General features: G+C 40.6%; 1 protein-coding gene across 4 annotated transcripts in view; it reads left to right on the forward strand.

Moving 5' to 3' along the window:
* Window positions 1–18,609, forward strand: part of GHR (growth hormone receptor) — a 187,703-nt gene extending 169,094 nt beyond the window's left edge. For all 4 annotated transcript variants that reach the window (XM_045021172.1, XM_045021175.1, XM_045021173.1 and 1 more), the window contains 7 exons: window positions 3,170–3,299; window positions 4,554–4,714; window positions 5,370–5,548; window positions 10,842–11,007; window positions 13,295–13,385; window positions 15,555–15,624; window positions 15,894–18,609. In XM_045021172.1, the coding sequence (XP_044877107.1) occupies window positions 3,170–3,299; window positions 4,554–4,714; window positions 5,370–5,548; window positions 10,842–11,007; window positions 13,295–13,385; window positions 15,555–15,624; window positions 15,894–16,859 (1,763 nt within the window). In that variant the 3' untranslated portion in view covers window positions 16,860–18,609. The remainder of the gene's footprint in view (window positions 1–3,169; window positions 3,300–4,553; window positions 4,715–5,369; window positions 5,549–10,841; window positions 11,008–13,294; window positions 13,386–15,554; window positions 15,625–15,893) is intronic.
* The last annotated feature ends 6,412 nt before the right edge of the window (window positions 18,610–25,021 follow it).

Genomic DNA, 25,021 nt, shown 5'->3' on the forward strand with positions numbered 1-25,021 from the left:
GTTGAAACTGAGCTATATGGAAAAGAACACCAAGCTGGCAACTAACCCATAGATAATCACAAGAGATAGGTGACATGCTTGCATTCTCAATTATTTCCATAAAATGCACTGGTTTTGCTACTGTATTGGAGCAGCTGCTTCCAACTGAGCCAGAGCTCAGACCATAGCTAATATGTGGTCTTAACAAAATAAACAGCAGGATCTGAAGTGTTTTTTGGCTTTTGTATCATGACTAGTAGTAGTTGTACATTAAGCTGATCCCCAAGGCAGAGACAAGTAATTTTTAGCCAGATGTGCTGTGGAAGCCACAGACTCACTGGAGTGTTCCCTACTGCATAATACCTTCTGCTGTTGGGCCTGAACATTTAGCAAGTTTGAGATTACTAGCTATTCTAATATTCGTTAAAGTGCACAGAGTGAACATTTTTGTTGACTGCATCTTTTATACTTTAGCTGATATGGTCAAGTAGGAAAACAAGAATACACATTCAGTGTTTTGTTTTGCTGTTTTAGTCTGTTTTAAATCTCATCTCGAGAGATTCCCAGATGAATGTCTTTAATCTTTACCTTCAGTAGCCTAAACCTACTCTCTTTGTCTAAATTAATTTCAGTTTAGCTATTGTGTATCTCATTTTGCAGTGTGTTCAGGAGATAGAGCTCAGGCAGGGCCCTGTAACATGTTGATAACTGATTTTTAGTGGGAAGTAAAGAATTCTCAGGAGACTTGCTCAAAGAGTGCCAAGCATTATGTAAGTCAAGTTCACAACCTTTCCTGTGATCATTAAGAATTGCTGTTGTGGAGCCTGGAAACTTGACACGGGCTAGATGCGATCAGCTAGAAAAATTTGTATTACAAACTCTGGCACTGATCATAAAAAAACAAAGTCATAAATTACAAATCAAGAAACTGAGTACATATGTATTGTACGGAAATCTTTCATGCCTAAAAACTATTGAGGTTATTGAAGGATCAACTTATTCAAAGATTGCCTTGAAATAAACATAAAACTCCTGTCATGGGCAGGTGGCAAAGAAAGGAGATTTGAAAGACATTTTCTCCTGGGATTAGGGAGTTAAAATAAAGGGTAAGATTTGCTGTTTATGTAGCATGCTTATTCTGCCCATCAGGACTGCCTGTGACTTTGACAATGTTATCTATCTACCCAGCAGTAGTTAGCTATTATTAGGCTCCTTATTTTATCTCTCATATACCATGGTGAGTGTGAGTTCAGTTTTAACCGGAGATGGAGCCCAAAGCTAGTGCAGAACTGGGCCCATAAGAGCTAGTTTTCAAACACTTTTGATTTGGGATTTTATGAATATTTTGTTTCCTGCAATTACAGCATCATTTATTGATAAAGAACTTCTATCCATTCCATGCACTAGACCTATATTTATTCTAACAAAGAGATTTTTCTAAATCTTCTTAATAGGAGGAAAGCCAGCCCAATTGTATTGGTGTCCCAGTTATGGGAAGCTGGGAAATTACGTGTGCAGCAGTGTTACAGATAAGAGGGACTAAATATGTTTGTTTGGCATCCTGCAGATATGGTATTGGCTGCTTTAGTGATAAGGCGTTGATTATATCAGAGTTGAATAAGAATGCTCAGTGGGAAGTAGTAGAAACTATTTTAAACGTTAAAGCTTCAGTGTTAATACGCTGAAGCAGTTGTTGCAACAGCTGATTTTATTTTGTGTGTACACTGACCATTCACTTTATCATCTCAGCACCACAAACTGTGCTTTCCTCCACCATGATCATATTAAGAAGGGAATGTGGGCCTCTCTACATCTGGAATTGAGGAAATGAATTGTTGTAGAGCCCTACTTATGAATAGAGTGAGCATATGTAGCTGAGCATATTTTAGAAAGGGTCTTTTTCAGTTTCTTATCATTTTCTTAAACTTTTATCTATTTGACTGAAATTGGTCACAGCTGTTCTCTGTCCATGTAGATGAGGGTGGAAATAGGGACTATGAGGGCACTGGCTTCCTTGCATGGAATAGGAATTATATAAGCACCTTCACATATGTCACTGATTACCTGTATCATGTAGAAGAGACAGTTCTATTCCTTGCTCTGTAATTGCATACATTGACAGTTCATTGTTTCTTCAATTTATTTTTTAAATGTAGAAAATTCCATTGGGATAAACTACGTTAAAAGAAGTTAAGTTTGTAAAAAGAGCACTCAAAAATTAGGAAATAAGAGTTTGCTTTTGTAAGTTTTTACTCCACCCAGCCCCCTTATGTAGATGCATTACTATAATCTTTATTTCCATGATCACAGATAGAACTGAGTGAATAATTTATTTTTCTGGTTCACTGGCTGAACCAAAAATAAAAAACAAATAAAATTATTATATTAGAAGCAAAACTGAATTGTTTTTAATTTTTCTCACCAGCCCAAAAAACAAGCAAACAAATAATTTATTCAGGTCAAAAGGATTCTAAACAACATTTTCAAAACTATTCTGACACTTGCAACATTTATTTTTCAGCTGACATTATTTACTGAATTCAACCCAAATTCATGAAGTTTCGGTGCTTTGAAAAATGCATTTTTCAATGAATTTACTATTCCTTGAAAATACTTCATCTTGCTTTAATGACTGTTGTTACAACAGGACTCCTACACCGTTCAGTGTCCAGGCTGGATAGTAAATCAGAAAGGGTTGTATAGTGAATGAAGTTCACTGGACTCAAGTAAGAAAGTCTGGGGGTAATATCCAGGTCTCATTGAAGTTAATAACAAAAGTCCCATTGACTGTAAGAGGACAGAATTTCACCCTGGATCTTATTTCAAACACTCTAGTTTGACCATGTTAGATCAGAGCTTTTGATTTGGCCCATTATCAGTATCTGCATCACTTGCAAAACGTTTATATGAATTTATGTTTGGATGGTGAACACCCTCACAATATAAGGGGTGTTTGGATCTGAAGTTGTGTTCTGCTCACATTCTAGTGAGTACCTTGCTGTGTGTACAAACAATTGGGCGGGGGGAGTCATCCATGTCTATTGGTAACAATAATAGGAATATGCTATGGGGGGGAGGGTTATCTCAAGATGGTGGTTGTTAAGGTGGAGCCCAGGATTTCAGCACTGTATTTGTCTGGTTTTACGTTTTTGTTTCATTTCTTTCTTTTCCTTCCTATTTTTCATTACAGTTATTTTGGGACGGCCACAAATCGTCAAGTGCAGATCACCTGAACAGGAGACATTTTCATGTCATTGGACAGATAAGGATTTTCACAACCTCACTACTCCAGAAACAGTACAACTGTTTTATATGAGAAGGTAAAGAGTGTGCAATTTGAAATGCCTCACAGTCATTGCATTGCAGTTCATTTCATGTCATGGAAACAGGCTAAGAAGGCACAGTTTAAGTGAATGTTTTTGAAACCAAAGATGTCTGTTATTTTTCAAGCATAATGCAATGACTAATATGGATCAGGAAAGAATCGGTTAAACACCGTAGAAATAGGCCCAAGGTGCAGAATCTGGAATTTGAACATCCCACAGTTTGGGGAAGAGATTTCAGATATGGGGTTTTCATTTGTTCCCCTGTGAACCTAACAGACAGCTATGAAACTAAAGCCACGTTTTTGAACCTTACCAAGTTTGAGTTGTGTTCACATCTGAGGGTTTGCTTCAGGCCCATCTAAAATTCTGGTTCAAGCTTTAGTAGAAGCCTGCTAGTTTGAATTCCTTTGAATCCTAAATGCTCAAGGATGCTACTGTTCCATCTAATGTAAACTCTGTATGTCTCCAGCTGTAATGCATGAGCTATAACAGGGGTCGGCAACCTATGGCACGCATGCCAAAGACGGCACATGAGCCGATTTTTAATGGCACGCTGCTGCCTGCCGGGACTCCTGTCCAGCCCAGCCCGCTCTTCTCCACTCTCCCTCTCCCCCCACGGGGGCAGGGAGCAAGGGGCAGACGCTTGGTCCTGCCAGCTCCCTTGCCTCTTCCCCTAGTGTGCTGGGTTCCTGCCCCTCCGCCTCTCTGTCCCTCCCTCCCTGCCGGCTGATCAGCTGATGGCTCTTGCGAGGGAGGGGGTCAGGAAGGAGCAGAGTCAGTGCTCACTGTTCCCGGCGGAGGCAGAGAAGAAGCAGGGGCAGGGCCTTGGGGCAGGGGTGTGTGGAATAGGGGCATATCCCCTCTAGCCTTCTCCCCTGACCCCCCCCCCAGCCCTCTGCCCTGACCCCCCACACACACCAGGAGTAGGAAACCTATGGCACGCGAGCTGATTTTCAGTGGCAGTCACGCTGCCTGGGTCCTGGCCACCGGTCGGGGGGGCTCTGCATTTTAATTTAATTTTAAATGAAGCTTCTTAAACATTTTTAAAACCTTATTTACTTTACATACAACAATAGTTTAGTTATATATTGTAGACTTATAGAAAGAGACCTTCTAAAAACGTTAAAATGTATTACTGGCACACGAAACCTTAAATTAGAGTGAATAAATGATTCCTCATTTCCACGTCTATACTAGCTGTGACATACCACTAGCCACATTGTAATATATATTTTGTTGTAATTCTAGGAATGATGAAGAATGGAAAGAATGTCCCGATTATGTAACTGCTGGAGAAAATAGCTGTTATTTCAACACATCGTACACCTCTATTTGGATAACTTATTGTGTTAAGCTTATCAATAAAGATGAAGTATTATATGAAAAATGCTTCAGTGTTGATGAAATAGGTAAATTTCTATTATATATTTTACACTGCTTTATTTTTATAATATGATACATATAATCAAATGCATTGGCTTGGTTACCATGATTTTTTTCCATTAATTTGGGAGTTTTATATATTTAAATTCACACTGCGGTAAAGAATAATATTTTAAAAGTAGATGGTATAAAGCCTGAAAGTACAACCTAGGAAAATGTTCCAATATAGGGAAAACTCCTATGGATTTCAATTAGTTTGGAATGAGGGAGGAATTATGAGCAAAATGTTAGTAGTTCAGGGAAAGTTTTGGGCCCAGAGTTTCAAAATTCTGAAACATACATATCTGGTTTTCCTAAATTCCTATGTAATCTTAGGGTGAAATCCTGGCCCTATTAAAGCTAGCAGAAGTTTTGCCATTGACATTAATGAGGCCAGGAGTTTTGCCTGCATCAGAGTTGTGGGATGGGCTCTCCGAGATTTAGGCGCAAAATGTCTGGCTCAAATGAAAATATAACACCTATTATCAAATCTTCAGTAATGTAGATAATAATTTGTAGGTTGAGACTATAATTACTGTATGTGTGGTTCAAATACTTTTTAAACCGTGAACAGTGTTTAGCAAGAATAGTGATTTCAGACTGAAAACTGTTTTATTTCCAACACACTGTTTAAATAAAAAGTACAACCTGATCCTCCTGTCGGCCTCAACTGGACTCTACTGAACACCAGCCTGACTGGGATCCATGCAGACATCCAAGTGAGATGGGATCCACCGCCATCAGCCGACGTTCAGAAGGGATGGATTACGCTGGAGTATGAACTGCAGTACAAAGACGTCAATGAGACGAAATGGAGGGAGGTATGAAGGAAATGTTTATATATAAACAATTGTAATGTACTAAGAGCTCACTTGTGCCTGATTCTGGAAGGAATCTTTTCCTCTTCTCCCCCTTCCCGCCCCCTTGTGTTGCCTTGGGGCAACTAGTGAGTGCTTCCTTTTGTGTAGAACAGGCAATGCTCCTTACTAGCAGTAGCCACCTGAAAGAGGGCAGGGTGATGGTAGGGCCTTTGCCGTGCTCGCAGTCTACACTGGCAAGGCATGGAGGAGAACATGTGCTGCCTTTGTTGTAAGGGTAATGATTGGGTGCCGCTGCATTGTGCGTTCTCCAGAATTCTTTCTTGAAGCTCTAGATGCAGCATACTCCGTCCCTGGTGTTGACAATGACTCTGTAGCCACAATCTGTTCCTATAATGTTTATGCTGCTAATATGAAAGAAAGGATATACCCCTATATAATTAGATAATATACCCTAAGCCTTTAACAAACAATGTAAATATTTCTCTACAGCCTGTAGGCAGGCCAACCTTGGTTGTGATCTTGTAAGATCTCATAAGTGAAGTACTATTGGGCTTGGTCAGCACTTGAATGGGAGATCTCCCAAGAAAACCCAGATAGTATTGGGGATGTAGCAGGTTTCACACTTCTCTCTAAACCTGTGCTAAATTGCACAATCTGTTGTTGGAGGTCCAGCCTTTCAGATAATTCATAAAACCAAGCCCCTGGTCACTTGTGTGGTTGGTAAACATTTTGGGCCATGTTTTACAAGAGGTGTTTGATCCTGATATTATGACCAAATTCCAGTTTGACAAATTACATTTTTGTCTACTTAGATTAGAGAAATTAATCTTCACTTTCCCTCCTCAGTCCTACTGAGTGGAGTTGTCAGTGCAGGATGGCTGCTGCTTCCTCCCCCAAAAGTGGTTACATCTTAGTGATGGATGAAGTGGTAATAGGCTCATATGATGATAATAGACTTTTTGAGATCCTCGTGGATAAATGTAAAGTAGGGTTATTATCAGTGATCTCAAATTTTCCTGTAATAAAATAATCTGTTTCCTAAATTTTAGCTGTTTTAAAAAAAGTTATTCTATCTGTTATTTTTTATTTTTTTGGCACAACAATGTTAGTTTGATGCCAGGATATCAGATTTTTCAAGTTAGTCTGTGAAATTTCTGGGTTTTATACATTTGGGTTAACCCTTTAAAATGGCTTACATTTTAAATCTACTTCTCAATGCAATTCTGTGGAAAATTCTTGTAATTATGCATTGATTTAAAAGAGCATTTGTAATACTTCCAGTATTCATTTGATGTTTTCCTTTATTTCCATTGCACATTTAGAATCTTGAAAATAGAGTTTTGAATCCTTACCATCTGCATCCTTTTCCATTTGGCAAATGCCCTTTGTTTCAAATAGAACTTAATCACTTTGGCTTTTTTCTAAGATACTATCAAATTAAAATTCATATTTAAAAAAAAAAATCTGATCTTTTCTGTCAGACTGTAGCACAGCTCAGACTCACCCCTGCAGCGCCTCCTTCTGGTCCTCCTTGGGAATTAGCTCTTTGACCCAGGAGCGCCCCCTGCAGGCTGGTGATCCGCTTGCCGTTGGCCCCCATGTCCCTCCTAGGACCATGGTGCCCTTTTAACTGGGGTGCTGCCCCCTGGTAGGACCCCACCGATCTGGGTCTCCCCTCCCTGGGGAACCCCCAACCCACTATCCCCATTTCACCTCAGTTTTGGCTACTGCCCAGTCTCCTGTCAGCCCCCATTCACTGGGGCAGACTGCAGTATCAGCCACTCATCATAGGCAAAGGGGTCTGGACTGGCTGCCTTTACTCACCCTCAGGCTGCCCCTCTGCAAGCCCAATACCTAGGTGGGCCTAGAACTAGGCCCTGCAGCCTGGGGAGTTGCTGACCTAGCGCTTCCCAGTTCCTAAGGCCTTTCCCCAGCAGCCAGGCCTGTCTCCCTCTCCAATCAGAGAGAGACTGCTGCTTTTAGCTTCCCTGGCCTTCTTATAAGGCCCTGTTGCTCTGGGCCACTTGCCCCAATCAGCCAGGGTTTTACCTTGCCCAGCCCCAGCCCTCTGCAGGGCTTTTCCAACCCCTCCAGGGCCGGAGCGGGTGCTCACCCCGCTACACAGACAATATCGTAGCATTTTGAAACTGAAAGAAATTTGAATCAGACTCTTCTTGTATTTTTCTCATTTCGGATATGTGTGTGTCTGTCCCTGAACTTATCGACTGCTATAACACTCTTTTTTTGTCTGTCTCCATGATCTTTTTGAGTTTGTTATAACATGTCCAGTAAAAGATAATGATCTGAGCCAACATCTGCTCCCCTGCTGACTCTGACATCCCTCAAAGAAGATGCCCATCTCTTAGCTATAAACACATGATCTATCTGGTTGACAGTCACGTTGTCTGGTGATCTCCATGTTAGCTTGGGAATCCTCTTTTGCTGGAAGAGACTGCCTCCTATCATTACGGTGTTTGTGCCACAGAGATTCAAAAGCCGTTCGCCATTATAAGTTAGGATGCCTTCTGCTGCTGTGCCCATGACTCCTTCCCAATCAGTAGAGTTGTTTCCAATTTGTGCATTTAAGCCATCTATCTTTAACTTGATGCCATGATCAAGAATAAAGGCCAGAGTAGTGATTAGCAATGGAAGGTTAAACAAAAGAAGTGACTCTTGAAAGGTGTAAGTCTTCCGTAGGCTAGGGTGACCAGAGACCAAGTGAGAATAATTGGGACAGGGGTGGGGGGTAATAGGAGCCTATATAAGAAAAGGCCCCAAATATTGGGACTGTCCCTATAAAATCAGGGCATCTGGTCACCCTATCATAGGCTGCTCTGTACAGAAAACTGGAGCAAACAATGTAATCCATTGACTTGTATTTCTGAATAGGGCTGCCAATTAATCGCAGTTTTAATCACACTGTTAAAGAATAATAGAATATCAATTTAAATTTATTATAAATATTTTGGATGTTTTTCTACATTTTCAAATATATTGATTTCAATTACAAGACAGAATACAAAGTATACAGTGCTCACTTTATATTATTTATTATTATAAATATTTGCACTGTAAAAAAGATGAACAAAAGAAATAGTATTTTTCAGTTCACCTCTTAAGTGCTGTAGTGTAGTCTCTTTATCGTGAAAGTGCAACTTATAAATGTAGAATTTTTTTTACATAACTGCACTGAAAAACAAAACAATGTAAAACTTTACTACTCGGTCCTACTTCTTGTACAGCCAGTCGCTAAGACAAACAAGTTTATTTACATTTACGGGAGACAATGCTGTCCTCTTCTTATTTACAATGTCACCTGAAAGTGAGAACAGGCATTTGCATAGCACTGTTGTAGCTGGCGTTGCAAGGTATTTACGTGCCAGATATGCCAGACATTCATATGCACCTTCATGCTTTGACCACCATTCCAGAGGACATGCTTCCATGCTGAATTTAAATTTGTATTCTGTTATTGTTTAACAGTGTGATTAAAACTGTGCAAAGGACAATAGATGGTATTGCTGCTGCCTAACCTTCCCTGTTAAATTTCTGCTGGAGAAGGCCAGCTTTACATTATGATCAAGCTTTCATAGTATCCTTTCCTTGTGAGTCTGTTAAGGGAATGGGTTCAATCAGTGCATCCTCCTGCTGCCCAGGGCAGCATTACTCATATTTGAGGTTACATTGGCCCCTTGGGGCTCCAGTACTATAGAGGTTGTGACCACTTTTTGACACTACAACCTTCCTGTGTCTGGTAGACTTTCCACCATTAGGTACTCTGAGGTGTACCTCAGTAAAAGAAAAGGCACTAAGCTATAGTGTGAAAATCCAGTGTGTTTCATTGTTTCTGGATTTATACAACTACCGTATGAAACAAGCAAGCTAAGCTAGTTTTGGATTGTGTTCTTCCTTAGCTGCCTTCCAGACAGATTGCCGTTGCATGCTAAGAGTCAGTAAGACATAATGCCATGGTTCTCTCAACTACTTCCTGTGGACCAAAGGGGACAGGAAGGAGCCTCTCCTCTCCCAACACCGCAATTCCTGACTGCTTTGTTCTCAAGATATTTCAACCTATAGACTTACTTGTGCTCCAAAGACCACAGTCTGATAACCACAGAGAGAATGTGTTTTAAAGTGCACATTAGGCAAACACAGTGCTTATTTAGATTGCACAGTTCCAGCACAAACTTATTCTAAATCTGTGGGATCATAAATTCTGTGTTGTCCAAATGATTTCAGGCTAAGCTAGTCCACTCTGTCTGGCTTTCTGACTCTCATTCACTCCTGCCAATAATAGTACTGGGTTCTGCAAACATAAATTCAACATAACTCCCACCAGAGGGAATTGTATTTAGAGCACATTTTCGTTATTTTTGTGTACTCTGATGCTGGAGCTGGAAATAGATTGTATAAGGGAAGAAGACTGGTCTAAGGAAGGGAGGTGTTCAGTCACTATGGGATGGGGCCATGTACATAGGTAGGTACCAAGGCAGGTAGATCTATGGTTAATATTTATATATAAGGGTCTCGATTCCTGAAATCTGTTCCCACTCTTCATATGTTACCATTACATTTTATTCACACTGTGATTTTGGGGGGGAGGGTTTACACAATATTCCTAAAATAAGTAAGTTTATAAGATGTGCAGTGAGTTTGGTGTTTGTGCACAGAAAAGAGTTTTTAGTTCATAAGAAGGATAGAACAAGAAGCAATGGCCTTAAACTGCAGCAAGGGAGGTGTAGGTTGGACATTAGGAAAAAGTTCCTAACTGTCAAGGTGGTTAAACACTGGAATAAATTGCCTAGGGAGGTTGTGGAATCTCCATCTCTGGAGATATTTAAGAGTAGGTTAGATAAATGTCTATCAGGGATGGTCTAAACAGTATTTGGTCCTGCCAAGAGGGCAGGGGACCGGACTCAATGACCTCTCGAGGTCCCTTCCAGTCCTAGAATCTATGAATCTATGAACTGTGCTGAAGTGTGGACTCTAGAGCATAGTATTATCCGGGATGGGGTTTAGGAAGTATACCTAATCCTGCCTCATCGTAGGGGGCTGGATTAGATGCCCTCTCACGGTCCCTTACAGCCACGCCTCTCTAGTTCCAATATGTCCTGTTTTTAACAAGACAGTTTTCATTGGGAAGTTAGCAGAATAGTGTTGGAACAATAAAAGGGCTTGCAGTTTGACAGATACCCTCTACCTCTGAACAGTAAACATAAAAGTTCCATGTAAGTAAAAATGCCTGCAAATGTTTGTATTTGTCAACTAAGTATCAGTCATTTTGTCTTTGTAGCTGGAGCCCATGCTCACAACAGTAGTTCCATTGTACTCGTTGAAGTTGGGAAGAGACTATGAGATTCGAGTCCGATCGAGACAACGTGCTTCTGAAAAATTTGGGGAGTTCAGTGAAGCCCTTTATGTGTCTCTTTCTTCAATTAGCTCAGTTCTGTGTAATGAAGGTAAGTGAGGAAGAACAACTCTGCAAAGAAGCATCATTCTAAACAGTGCCCTGCTTTCCATTGCTTCCTGTCCTTAGTGTTTAGTACTTGAATACACTAGAAACTCAGATGACTGCAATAAAAAGCATTTGGTAAGACTGGCCCTCTGGCACAGCAGAAGATCCTTGCCTTGTGGTACAGGAAGGACAGATTCAGAAACAAACTCAGTGAGGCTGTTTCCCAACTTTGCGGAGATAAAAATAATTTTAGGATCATTAATGAGTTCTGTAGTTCATGGCATACACACTTAGATAAGGGCAATTTCACTGTGAAGGCAGTTAGCTGTCCTCCTGGCCTGCCAGAGACGGCCAGGGATAGTAACTTTCTGACTCCTGCTCCTCTACCCATTTTTAAAAAGAGCTTTAGAAAAAGAAAAACAGCTGATATGAGCCTTCCCATTTATTTTTATCTAAAAAAAAGGAACTGATCATTCTGAAACATCGTTGGGCCTGACCTGCAAATGTATTTAGTTCTGTTTTACTCTTTTTTCCAGATCACTAGTAGAGATGTAAAATAAAACTGGACCAAAAAATGATCCTTTCAAAATCCTACTAGACACCTCCCCTCCACTGTTTATATTGCCAGTTTTTATGGACATTTTAGCCAATGTTCTGTCCATATGGTACTGTTCTTCCTACCGACGTCAATTCAAATTAAATTTTCAAGTAATATTTTGTGGAAACAGAATGACAAAATACCTTAATAAAGTCCAAATACACTGTGCTTGCTGGGTCCCCTTCATCCTTAAAGCCCTGATTCTGGAAGCTGAGCCATATGGGTGCACCTGTACCTCTGACTTCAGTGCTGACCTGAGTTCTGCATTTGGCACTTCTCAGTTTTGGAGCATAAAGTTAGATTTGAATTTTTTTGCCTTAAAGTTAGGCACTTAAATCCTTGTGTAGGCCCCTCATTTCTTAAAGATGCTGCGCATTCACAAATCCCATTGACTTCAGTGGGACTTTTGGGTGCTCTGCACCTTTTCAAATGGGGCCTGATATTTAGGTATCTCCATATGGATTTAGGTGCCTAATTTCAAGCACCCAAGCTTGAAAATTTGGCCTAAGCATCAAAAAGCTGAGCTGTTAACTGAATGGGAAAAAATGGTCTCTGAAAATATTTTTTATATTTATGTTCTTACATACAGTTTTAAAGCTCCTTGTTCAATCCTTCTTGGCCAGAAAAATGAGTGAGGCCTAAAGTTAAAACAAGGAATCGGGAATCTTAAGGGCTGCAGCCAGAACAGATTTCCATATGTATTCCTAATTTGTTACCCTTTACAGTCACAGCTTCAGTAGAATGAGAGTGCCATTATTTAAGAAGAATGTTTCACTTATCAGCATGGTTTCTCATTCCTATCATACCACACATGTTAAGTTCTCTCCTTGCATGTGCCAGGCTGCAAGGCAGGGAGGAAAAAGAGGAAAAAGCCATCAACCTTTGTACAACTGATACTGCTCAAAACATAAGTGACCAGCCTGGCCTTGTAGAGAGGCGCATGCTGGCTGTTACATCACGTTATGCTGTTGGGTGATTGCCTGGCCCAAAGGGCATGGTTTGCTCAGAAAGGAGGATGGCTTACCTTTGGTCTAGCGAAGGCATCTGCTACCAGTAATGAGCACTCCTCTCTTGCTTAGAGGAGCAGTAAAATACACCCTGCGACAAGGTTTGCTGGCTGTACTACCACTGTCAGGCCCTGAGAAGGCAGGATATTTCCTTCTGTGCATGCATCTGTCTCCTTCTTAGGCTATGTCTATGCTACAGCTTATGTCGGCATAATTTATGTCACTCTGCGGGGGGAGTGATATAAGCGATATAAGTTATACCAATATAGCTACTGCAGCTTGGGGGGGCTGGAACAATTAAGCCGACAGGAGAGTTCTCTCCCATTAACTTAGAGCAGCTACAATAGAGAGCTTACAGCAGCACAGCTGTAAACTGTCTAGTGTAGCTATGCCCTTCATGTAAGTGCTTCTGCCCATGCTACCTTTGCCAGGATTTGGTTCTATAATAGAAAACTTCATCTTGTTTTTGAGGTGTCGAATTGGACTCATAAAACGCAGTATTAAAAGGGTTGAGATTAGAAGGACACTTTTTCTTGTTTTTTATGCAGAATTTTTAGTTGAGTGACCAAAGGTCCCATAAAATACATAACTTGTGGAATCCTTTGGGACTGAAGGGAAAGTTACATGTAAGGTCACAGCAAAGCCTTGCAGATTCCTGCCAATGTGATTTTGTTATGTTGTTTCAGAAATCCAGTTTCCATGGCTCTTGGTTATCGTCTTTGGAACATTTGGGCTGATAGTGGTGATGTTCTTAATTCTGTTCTCTAAACACCGAAGGTTAGTGTGCTTCCTCTGTTCACTTTTCTTTAGCAGTTGTTTGGCGTTGTCCATTATGTCATCAAATCACACATTTGTCCTGCCCTTTCAGTAAAGTCTACTGACTCTTATGTTGCATGTTGAGTTGTCAATCAGCATCCAAATTTGCTGTGAGGAGTTTGCTGTTCGTAGATGTTAAAAAAAAAAAAATCTGTAGTAGCAGCCAAATGATAGTTATCTAATTAAATACTTCCAGAGATACAACTGACTAAAAAAAACAACCACCACCACCACCCACAAATGCTGTGTCTTGTCTGTTCCAGTTACAGGCAAGATAACTATAAGATGAGGCAAGCCATTCTCAGCTCTGTAGTGGCCTGTGGAATAGAAAAAATTCTGAATTCTGAGGTGCATTTTTTAAAAATTGTCAGGTTTTAGCAGGCTTACATTGGGGGAAAAAAAATGTGGGGGGAGAAGGAAATAATCTATTCCTTGAGATTTTTCATACTGAAGCTGAACTTTTTATTTGTCCCTGAACAATGGAACCTGTCCCTGTGAGGTTTATATGTAAAACAACTCAATTATAGACCTTTATTTTAAAAGTTTTTTACACCATTTTCAGGATAAAGCAAATCCTATATACTGGCGGTACATGAAACTCATTGGTTTTATTGAACTTCTGCTGAGTAGTCTTACATATTGATGGCTCCTACTCCTTCCAGGCTGCAGATGTCATGTCCTTGCTACTCGTAACTAGAACTTGGAAATTACTCAATATGGGGATTGGACATCTAAATCAGATGGTATTATTTCTCATGCATGGTTGGATGACTGAAACTTTTTATAAACAGCAGGAGAAAAAGAAAAAAAGTTCATGATGACCATGGCTAAAAAGGACATAAATACTGATGAAGTGAACTCATGGCTCTCGTTTAAATGTGTGTTCATGGATCTCTTTTGTAGACTTCACTCAGCTCAATTGGTATCTCAGTACCCTCCTAGGCTAAGAAGCAAGGGCATAATCAAGAGTAACTATTTAAAGTATTCTTGTAAATTTCCCCCAACACACACACACATGCACAACCCCCAATGGTCTTTCATATGTACATTTATATGTAGACTAAAGTGTTTTTCACATGCCAAGAGGAGCAAAATTCAATACAAGGCCCACAAGATGAACCCACCAGTTTAAAAGGTCATTAAAGCTCTGGAACTAGTTCTGTGATACAGTAGCCCTGAAGCAGAAACTTTGGAAAAAAATATGTGGCGTGGGAGTCCATCAGTTCACTGGTCTATTGGACAAGAAACTAGATACATTATAAAAGGAAAGCAGGATTTTCCTTTCATGGATATGGTAAACCTGTTGGTGAAAGAGGGGAAGGAACCAGAGAGGAGGAGGTGTGTGTGCCCACAGTTAATGTAAAGCCTGGCTTTTCACAAAACGCAGGAAATAGTTGAAGATCAGTTCTTTTTCACATAGGCTAAAATTCACCACTGTGTAGAGTACCACACAAGGCCTACAAACATTTCAATATCACTTAATGGTGCACAAAGAGCATGCTGGCCCTCTGCCCATTATGATTATCTCCAGATTGCTATCCTGGAAATTTGTTGTTAGTGGATGGTCTGAATTTACAAACACAATCCATTTAAAATTTTGCTTTCATTAATCTGCAGGTTTTGTTTAGCATGCCTGAAATACTTTCCCTCCATTTCACTACCTAACCCTTTCCATTCCTCTGTTTACTACTTATTGGACTTCTGCAAGAACCTCTTTTCCCTGAAGACGCTTAGGGAAAGTCGCTTGGCATGTTGAGTAATCCATGCTGACTCATAAGGGTTTTTTTGTAAATTATACAAGAGGGACCGTCCATGGGACTTTCCTGGAATTTATTGAAGAACTGACTAGTGGAGTGTAAATATGAAGACCTGTATCCAAAATGTGTGTGATCTGGACATAAATGTACTTGACTTTAACAAGCCAGATTTCAGAAAACCTGTTTCTTATTGGAAATGAGACTAGTAAACAGCATTTTTTTCTTTAACATTTTTAAATTGAGTCCATCACACAGGAGTCTTGGAATAAATAAGAAATAAAACTCTGGAATGCCAACATCTTATTTCTCTGTGTGCCAAAAAAAGTAACAGTTTAAATTATTTGGAATTAAAAGCTTATTTTTATTTTTCAAGGTTAAAAATGCTGATTCTTCCTCCAGTTCCAGCTCCAAAGATTAAAGGGATTGATCCAGACCTCTTGAAGGTAATTTTATACTGTGCAATATAATTCTGCAGAGTGGGCATCAGTTCAGTGATGATACTTGAAAAAAAGCTTTCCCATGAGCCAGATTTTGCAGGAAAACTATCAGGTGTTTCATGCTGGGAGAGATGCCAGAGTATTTAACATAATACACCATGCAGCTGCTACCATTGCAACAGTTACTTTTCCTTGAACGAATGTGTTACATAAAAAAACATAACCATTCTTGACTATTTCCTTTATAACATATACATTTTGGTTTTGCTCTGTAGAAGGGAAAGCTAGATGAAGTGAACTCCATCTTAGCCAGCCACGACAGCTACAAGCCACAGCTGTATAATGACGACTCATGGGTGGAGTTTATCGAGCTGGATATAGATGACCCCGATGAGAAGACAGACGGATTGGACACTGACAGGCTCCTGGGTGACGACCATTGTAAGTCTCACAACTGTCTTGGAGTGAAAGATGATGATTCTGGACGTGCCAGCTGTTGTGAACCGGATATTCCAGAGACTGACTTCAGTGCTAGTGACACATGTGATGGCACCTCAGATATTGATCAGTCCAAAAAGATAAGTGAAAAAGAAGAGGATCTCTTGTGCCTTGATCAAAAAGATAATGATGAGTCACATGCTAGTCCTGCTGACCCAAGTACCCAGAAACCTAATACTAATATTCAGTCAAAGCCGCCGTTTGCTGACAGTATTGAATCAACTAGCCCACCTGTCCGTACACAGTTAAGCAACCAGAGTTCAGGAGCAAATGCTGACTTTTATGCGCAAGTAAGTGACGTTACTCCAGCAGGAAGTGTTGTACTTTCACCGGGGCAAACAAACAAGACAAGGAGAACACAATGTGAAGCCTACACAGAACCAGCTATACAATGTCAACCAAACTTCACCATGGACAATGCCTATTTCTGTGAGGCGGATGTGAAAAAATGCATCACTGCAACATCTCACGATGCAGTTGAGCCTCATGTTCAGGAGCAGAGCTTTAACGAGGATGTTTACTTCACCACCGAGAGCCTTACCACTACTGCTGAGAATCCAGGTACAGCTGCAGTAGAAGCCTCAAATTCCGAAATGCCTGTCCCAGACTATACCTCCATTCACATAGTGCACTCTCCCCAAGGCCTTGTACTCAATGCTACTGCGCTGCCTGTGCCAGACAAAGAATTTATGATATCATGTGGCTACATGAGCACAGACCAACTGAACAAAATCATGCCATAGCCTTTCTTTGATAATGTGCGTACAGTATGTATTTAATGGCATAGAGTTGGCTTGGGCTTATATGCTTAAACCAAAACAATGTTTTAAACTTTTTTGTGGTTCTTACGCTTTTACCTGAAATGTCAAAACATAAAACGTGAAATCAAAATATTCCCATTGTGTATTGTAAATATTATCTATGAATTGTCTCAAAAGACTGTCTAGTAGCAGTGACTGTCTTGTTATTGTGGATGTTGATTTTTGTGATACTAAGCATTGAATAACTATGTTTAATATACAGTAAATCATGCTTTTTGAAAAAGCTAATGACAGGTGGTTTTTGAAGTTTGAGAATTTAATGCAAATCATATCACGTGCTGAGATCTTTATATCAGTAACTGGGAACTGAAAATATAAAATAGGTGGGAAAGAAAAAGTTGTTTGGATAAATACATTTATTTTGAATTATATAAATTAATATTTTAATATTTTAGACAAAGGCATGGATATTTTATATTATACTACGTATTGTAGTTTAAATATGATGATCCATTTAAGGAATATATTTGCTGCAATCTGATAAGAGCTTGTTCCTGCTTCAGTCATTGTGGGGCGGGGAGGGGAAGAATTAGTTTTTTACAGAGCCATTTTTATACCTCCAAAGAAACCTATAGAGAAATTAAAAATTGTAGGAACTCACATTATCTGATTATATTAATTCTTTACAGCAAGTATAGAAAAGTATTAATAAATTTAAGTTTTTCAGAAAACTTTACCATGTACAATTTGAATCCATTCTTCACTGGATTCTGGTTAATGCCAATAATACATTTTATATAACAGTAGAAACAACAACAGGTTTTTGTTTACCAAGATCTTTAAAGACTGACATTTACACTTTTATTGAATGGTTCTCAAGAATAAGCTCTGGTGACTTGGCAGCTTTATTTCTTCACATGGGAACAAATTCTGAAGTCCTCACTCAGACAAATCTGCTGTTGAAGTCACTAGTAGCTTTGCCTGAGAATTGAATAAAAGCTAAGTAAGGACTTCAGGATTTGGCCAACTGTGCATTTTTGAAGCTGAAACAAGCAAATGAAGTTAACAGAACAAAGGAGTTTGAGTACAGTATTGTTCAACAGTGTGTTTTCTTTTTCACAGCCTAACACAGAGAGAGGTAGTGTCTCTCAGCAACATTAGGAAGACTTTCAGAAATCTATGAAAGAGAACCAAAATTCAGTGGGATAGCTTTCTTCATTCTTATGCATTTTTAAGAAAGTGATAAAGCTTTGCAATGAACAAGGGATTTTAATTTCCCTTTTCTTACGTGAATAGTAATCTATGGGCCCAATGAGGCAGACCTTGCTTACGTGAGCACTCCCACTTAATTCAGTGGGACTCAGCCTTTGACAAAGGGCTGCAGAACTGAACCCTGTGATTGGATGGGATTTAAGTTTAGCATGTACTTTATGGTAAATGTTTATTAAATATTCTGCTAACAGCTATATTATTTAGTTTCATATAAAATTTAATAAGTGTACAACACTAATGCGATTAACAGCTATGTATGTGTTTGGAGAAAGTTTCTTACTATATTTCTATTGCCAAAAATAGAAGATACCTCAATCAATCTCAGAATGTCATTTTGGTACTTTAGTGGTTACACAAGTCATTATACACCAGTATGAAGATTTGTGCCTTTCAGTTTCTATTTAACTTTCCTTATGTCAGTGTTTTTTCTTTCAAAGTTTAATAAATTTATTTTCTTTGATCCATCTTGACACGGTGTTCTTTATTGTAGATGCATTAAATATCTTTTAGCATTTGTGAATTATGCCAGTGTATTCCCTGTCCCCATTCCAACCCCTTCTCCGAAATCCACACCCCAACTCCGCCCCCTCCCTGCCCCCAGGGGGTGCAGGAGGGGTGTGAGGTGTGGCAGGGGCTCAGGGCAGGGAGTTGGGGTGTGGGGTGCAGGAGGGGTGTGAGGTGTGGCAGGGGCTCAGGGCAGGGAGTTGGTGTGCAGGAGGGGTGTAGCAGGGGGCTCAGGGCAGTGGGTTCAGGTGCAGGAGGGGTGCAAGGTGTAGCAGGGGGTTCAGAGAAGGGGATTGGGTGCAGGAGGGTTGTGGGGTGCAGCAGGGGGCTCAGGGTGGGGGTGCAGGGTGCGGCAGGGAGTCGGGGTGCAGCAGAGGGCTCAGGGCAGTGGGTTGGGATGCAGGAGGGGTGTGGCAGGGGATCGGGATGCAGGGTGCGGCAAGGGGCTCAGGGCAGGGAGTTCGACTGCAGAAGGGGCTCAGGGGGCAGACTCCGGCCTGGCGCACACCGGGGGCAGGGCAGGCTCCCTGATTATCTGCCCTGCCCCCGTGCCGCTCCAGGAAGCGGCTGGAACATGGGAGAGGAGAGGTGCAGGGGTGTGTGTTGCTGTTGCTTCAGGCACTGCCCCAAGCATCTCCCATTGGCCGGGAACAGGGAACCACGGCCAATGGAAGCTGCTGGGGGTGGTGCCTGAAAGCAACAGAACACACACCCCTGCGCCTCTCCTTCCCCACGTTCTTTCCGGTTCCCGGAGCGGCGCGGGGGCAGAGCATGCAGGCAGGGAGCCTGCCCTGCCCCTGGTGCGCACTGGGCCAGAGCCACTCTAGGTAAATGCTGGGGGAGGGCGGGGGGGCCCGTGAGGAGCTTGCGGGCCACAGAAAATAACCTGTGGCCCGTGGGCCGCGTGTTTGAGACCCCTGGTTTAATCAAAGACGATATAAAAATTGTGTTTTGAAGGGGAGAAAGTGGGATTATATTTGCTTTTTAGGCATTTTTTAGATTACATGCAAATTCTAATTCAGATTATCCTAATTTACATATAGAGTGGAAACGATAGGGACTTTAAGAAAATCAACTAGTTTTAACAATGGAAGTACTCCTTCCAAAACCAGCAAATCACATTTGGTCACATTTTTCTTGCTGGAGCTTCCATTGGCTAGATATAATTTTATTGTACACACTCCACTTCCAGACTAAGCATCACTAAGCATACAAATGTCCACGCAGAATTGGCCCATATGGAAGCCATATTGCAAATACCAGGTATGTATATTTCTGACCTATTGTCAGTATTTATATATTACTCCTGAGCTCCCTGGAGTGGAACACACTTTCAGTAGTGTTGAATTTATCAACTATGTCCTTGCATTGTTCTGATCCTATTAGTACGTTAATAGAATAATAGAATATCAGGGTTGGAAGGGACCTCAGGAGGTCATCTAATGCAATCCTGTGCTCAAAGCAGGACCAGTTCCCAACTAAATCATCCCAGCCAGGGCTTGCTGATAATCAAGCTGGGCCTTAAAAACCTCTAAGGATGGAGATTCCACCATGTCCCTAGGTAATCCATGGTGAAAAAGAATGGTGAAAATACACGAGCAGGTTGAGAACAGAGACAGCAGATGTATTGGAGAACCAGATGCTGGTGGAGTGGATGCCAACGCAGATAATACATGCACCGGATAAGATCTAGGTAGGTGGATCTGTGGGAATGGACTGGATCACAATGCAGACAGCAGTCAGTGGCTATATAAATACTGTCAAGTAACTTGACATAAGTGTTGGGGGAGAGGTTGTTTTGGTTCCCTGAAATTGCCTTCGTAATTTTTCATTCTTCATCATGGTCTTCTCCTCCCTCCTACCCACCGCCCCAATATGTGAAATTTAGCAGTGTAAAGAAATGTTATCTGGAAACAGTGCAGAGAGAGAGAGACGCATACAAATCAAGAATGTACTGAAAGTGTGTGTGTGTGTGTGTGTGAGAGAGAGAGAGAGTGTATGAGTGATGGATGCAGTTATAGGGACAGAGTTACATACGTCATCCATTCTAATTTTATTTTTCTGAAACCTATCACTATTTAAGATTTAGGGGACAAACATACAAAAATAGTGATGATGTTCATGCAAGTTTTTACTGAGTTCTAAAATGTCACAGATTTTATTGAAATGCATTTCTCTCTCTCTCTCTCTCCATGTCTGTGTGTGTGTATATATATAATGCCCTTTTCCCCTTTGATTATGTCATAAATAACCTATGATAGATACTATATATAAGTGGTGCACTAGAAACACTTAAGATAGTTAGATCCAGTTAAAATCTAAGGAGAAACTATATGACATCTGTCAGTGTGCTGCTTAGCATATAGTTAAAGGAAACATTCACAATATTAAATTTAATTTAACCTTCTTGCAGACTTTAATTTTGATAAAAATTGTATGCGGTTTAATTGTTTTGCATACAGCAATTAGCTTCCAAGTGGTTGTGCTGCATTTATATATGGACCATTTAACTTCAGGCAAACGTATCGCAGGGCCATAAAAGTTTGCCCAAATAAGATGGTCAGCACTGAGTATCCTCTCAGTATCTTCCCATGAGTGCAACCTATAAAATAAGATAAACCACTGCATAACTATAACCGGTGCCATCCTGCACAATTCAGTTTCTCACAATGCTTTAAAATTTTATTTCCTCACCACTCACAAATCTATTTGTTTTTTTTATCTTTATATAAGCGCAGTTAATATCTATGTGCTCCATTTTTCTGAGGTTGACGAGCAACAATAGTCATTTCCTACTGATTGAAGCAGTTTGGTGTAGACCAGCAAATAATTGCATCTACAAGAGTTACAATTATTTATTTATTTTTAAATAGACCAATCCTTTAAAACAAGTTTTTGGGAAATGGATATAGGCTTCAGAGAGACATTTATAGTATCCAGCACTAAAATTCTTCAAACAGGGAAGATAGAATGTATAGTACTCCCAACTCATTAGTGATATTGTGGAGGGAAAGCTTCATTAGACTTCGAGAAATCACAACAGATACTCTCAGAGCATGCACAGATGTGATTTTATTTTCTTATTTTTTTCCTCCAAACTTGTGGCAATATTCTTTCCTCTAGTTATATAAGCACAGGAAGCCATATCTAAAGTTCTGTGTGTTCTATGATTCTGTAGCCACCGAGTTTGCTGAAGAAACCACCCCTAGCTGCAGAATTAGGTGCTAGACTCTAAGCTTTCTTCTTTTTTCTCTAAACAAAAATCAAGCCCAAGACAATGAAAGCTGCAGGGTGTTCAGCACAAGCCAATTACTATGGGATGTAAATGTAGATTTAAGAGCCTAATTGTATGCATCCATTTTTGAAAATCACGAGTATAGTTTCTAGCACTTGCTAGTGTGAAGTAAATCTTCCAAACATGAATAAAATGCAAATTAATACTAAGGTGTCTACCTGAGTCTGTAGCTGCCTGAAACAATCCCTCTGAGGCATGTGAACTGCCCATGCATCCCAATAAGATATGAATACTGAAAACTAATTGTGATTTAAATGTCAGCATTGTTAATTGCTTTACGGTTCACCATTACAGTAGGAACATCCAGCTCATATGCTTAACTCACAATCCCAGACTAGCTCTGATGCCTTACCAGGTGACAACAAGCCCCAACTGCCTTCTGGCAACGTCCATGATTCTTTTACACATTTTCAATGCAAGATTCTGCAGAACATTAAAAATGCAGGGACAGCATGAACTAAACTGAATTTGATATCAAATTGAATAACGTAAAAAAGTAATGCAGTGATTCCTTCATTTTTCATATTTCATTCAGCAGTACTCTGAATTTCTTAATTTATCTGAAGCTTCCACATATCTCCAGTCTCTAAGGCCTGGTCTACACTAGGGTGGGGGGTCGAACTAAGGTACGCGACTTCAGCTACGCGAATAGCGTATCTGAAGTCGAACTATCTTAGTTCGAACTTCTTACCTGTCCAGACGCCGCAGGATCGAAGTCCGCGGCTCCCCCGTCGACTCCGCCACCGCCGTTCGCGGTGGTGGAGTTCCGGAGTCGACGGGAGCGCGTTCGGAGTTCGAACTATCGCGTCTAGATTAGACGCGATAGTTCGAATTCCGAGAAGTAGAACACTACCCGTCGACCCGGCGGTAAGTATGGACGTACCCTTTGAACATAACAATGGCCATACTGAGTCAGACCTATAGTCCATCTAGCCCAGTATCCTGTCTTCTGACAGTAGCCAGGGCCAGATGCTTCACACGAAGTGAACAAAACAAGGCAATTTATCAAGTAATGAAGCAGTCCCAGCATCTAGCAGTCAGACGTTGAGAGACATGCTGAGCATGGGGTTGCATCATTGACCCTCTTGCCTAATAGCCACTGATGGACCTATCCTCCAGGAAATTATCTAATTCTTTTTTGAACCCAGTTATAGTTTTGACCTTCACAACAGTCCCTAGCAATGAGTTTCACATGTTGGTTGTGCACTGTGTGAAGAAATACTTACGTTTGTTTTAAACTTGCTGCCTACTAATTTCATTGGATAACCTCTGGTTCGTATGCTATGTGAAGGGGTAAGTAACACTTCCTTATTCGCTTTCTCCACATCATTCATGATTTTATAGACCTCTATCATATCCCCATGAACAGTCCCAGTCTTTTTTATCTCTCTGTGACATTACAGCCTATATGATTTTATACAAATATGCTAATAAGTTAATATAATGTAATTGGAATATGCTTCATGCAAAAGGTCTCTTGTAAGGTATGTCGGAGAAAAACTCAGTTCTCGCTTTTTTGTTTGGGTGCAGCAAAATGAAATACTTTATTCTGTTTAGCAGCTACAGCAGGGAGAGAGTGCTTTAGGACATAGGGTCTCCCCTTCCTAGACAGGTCTCTTAACAGGTAAACAATTACAGCCAGCATTTATACTTTTGTTATAGACAATAATAAGCAACAGCTGCATTTTGTTTATACATAGGTCATCCTGATATTTTGTTTTTTTTATTTTTAAAAAGACGCCAGTCTACATATTTTATTAGTACAAGGTCGCAACGACTTCTCACACAGTTCTTTTCCACTCGCCTCACACAATTCTCGCTTCTACAAATCTCGCGTTATTAGGGTTACAGCTAGCCTGACTCTTGCTAACAGAGACTGTCATGCATTAAGATCCCCTACAAATCCCTGTCAGTTCTTTCTGTACTTCCACAGGTATCATGACAAAGCTTATAATCTACTGAGTGTGATCATCCTATTTGTATACATGTAACACTCTTGTATCTGAAACTAGAAATATGAAATATAACTCTGAGGGCCTATTGTAATTATGCAAAGTGTGGTCCATTAATGGTGGGTTGGAATCTTGATGACTCCCATTAACCAGGGCAATTGACTGGATGGCTATTTGCAGGCCTTCCTGTGAGTCAGGCTGGGAGGAATGAAATCTTGCAGTGACATGTGATCATGTTACCTGAACTGGAATCCATCTTCAACCTGATGTCTTTCCATTGAGAAGAAGACGGTGGGAACCCAGAGAGGGACAAAAGGATTCCTGCCTTATGCAAAAGATATATAAAGGGGTGGAACAGAACAAAGGGGGTAGAGGAGTCATAATGAAGAATCCCCTAGCTACCACCTGAGCTGGAACAAGAGCTGTACCAGGGGAAAGAATTGTGCCCAGGCCTGGAAGATGTCCAGTCTGAGAAAAAAATTACTGAAGCATCTCTGAGGGTGAGATTATCTATATTCAGTTTGATTAGACATAGATTTGTGCGTTTTATTTTATTTTGCTTGGTGACTTACTTTGTTCTGTCTGTTACTACTTGGAACCACTTAAATCCTACTTTCTGTATTTAATAAAATCACTTTTTACTTATTAATTAACTCAGAGTATGTATTAATACCTGGGGGAGCAAACAACTGTGCATCTCTCTCTATCAGTGTTATAGAGGGCGAACAATTTATGAGTTTACCCTATATAAGCTTTATACAGGGTAAAACAGATTTATTTGGGTTTAGACCCCATTGGGAGTTGGGCATCTGAGTGTTAACGACAAGCACACTTCTGTTAGCTGCTTTTAGGTAAACCTGCAGCTTTGGGGCAAGTAATTCGGACCCTGAGTCTTTGTTGGAGCAGACGGGAGTGTCTGGCTCAGCAAGACAGGGTGCTGGAGTCCTGAGCTGGCAGGGAAAACAGGAGCAGAGGTAGTCTTGGCACATCAGTTGGCAGCTCCCAGGGAGGTTTCTGTGGTCCAACCCGTCACACTCATCATATGGAAACTGTTTCATACTCCTAATCATTTTGTTGCCCTTCTCCGCACTTTTTCTAATTCTAATATATCTTTGAGATGG

This window comes from Mauremys mutica, chromosome 6 (genome assembly GCF_020497125.1).
Source record: "Mauremys mutica isolate MM-2020 ecotype Southern chromosome 6, ASM2049712v1, whole genome shotgun sequence".
Lineage (NCBI taxonomy): Eukaryota > Metazoa > Chordata > Testudines > Geoemydidae > Mauremys > Mauremys mutica.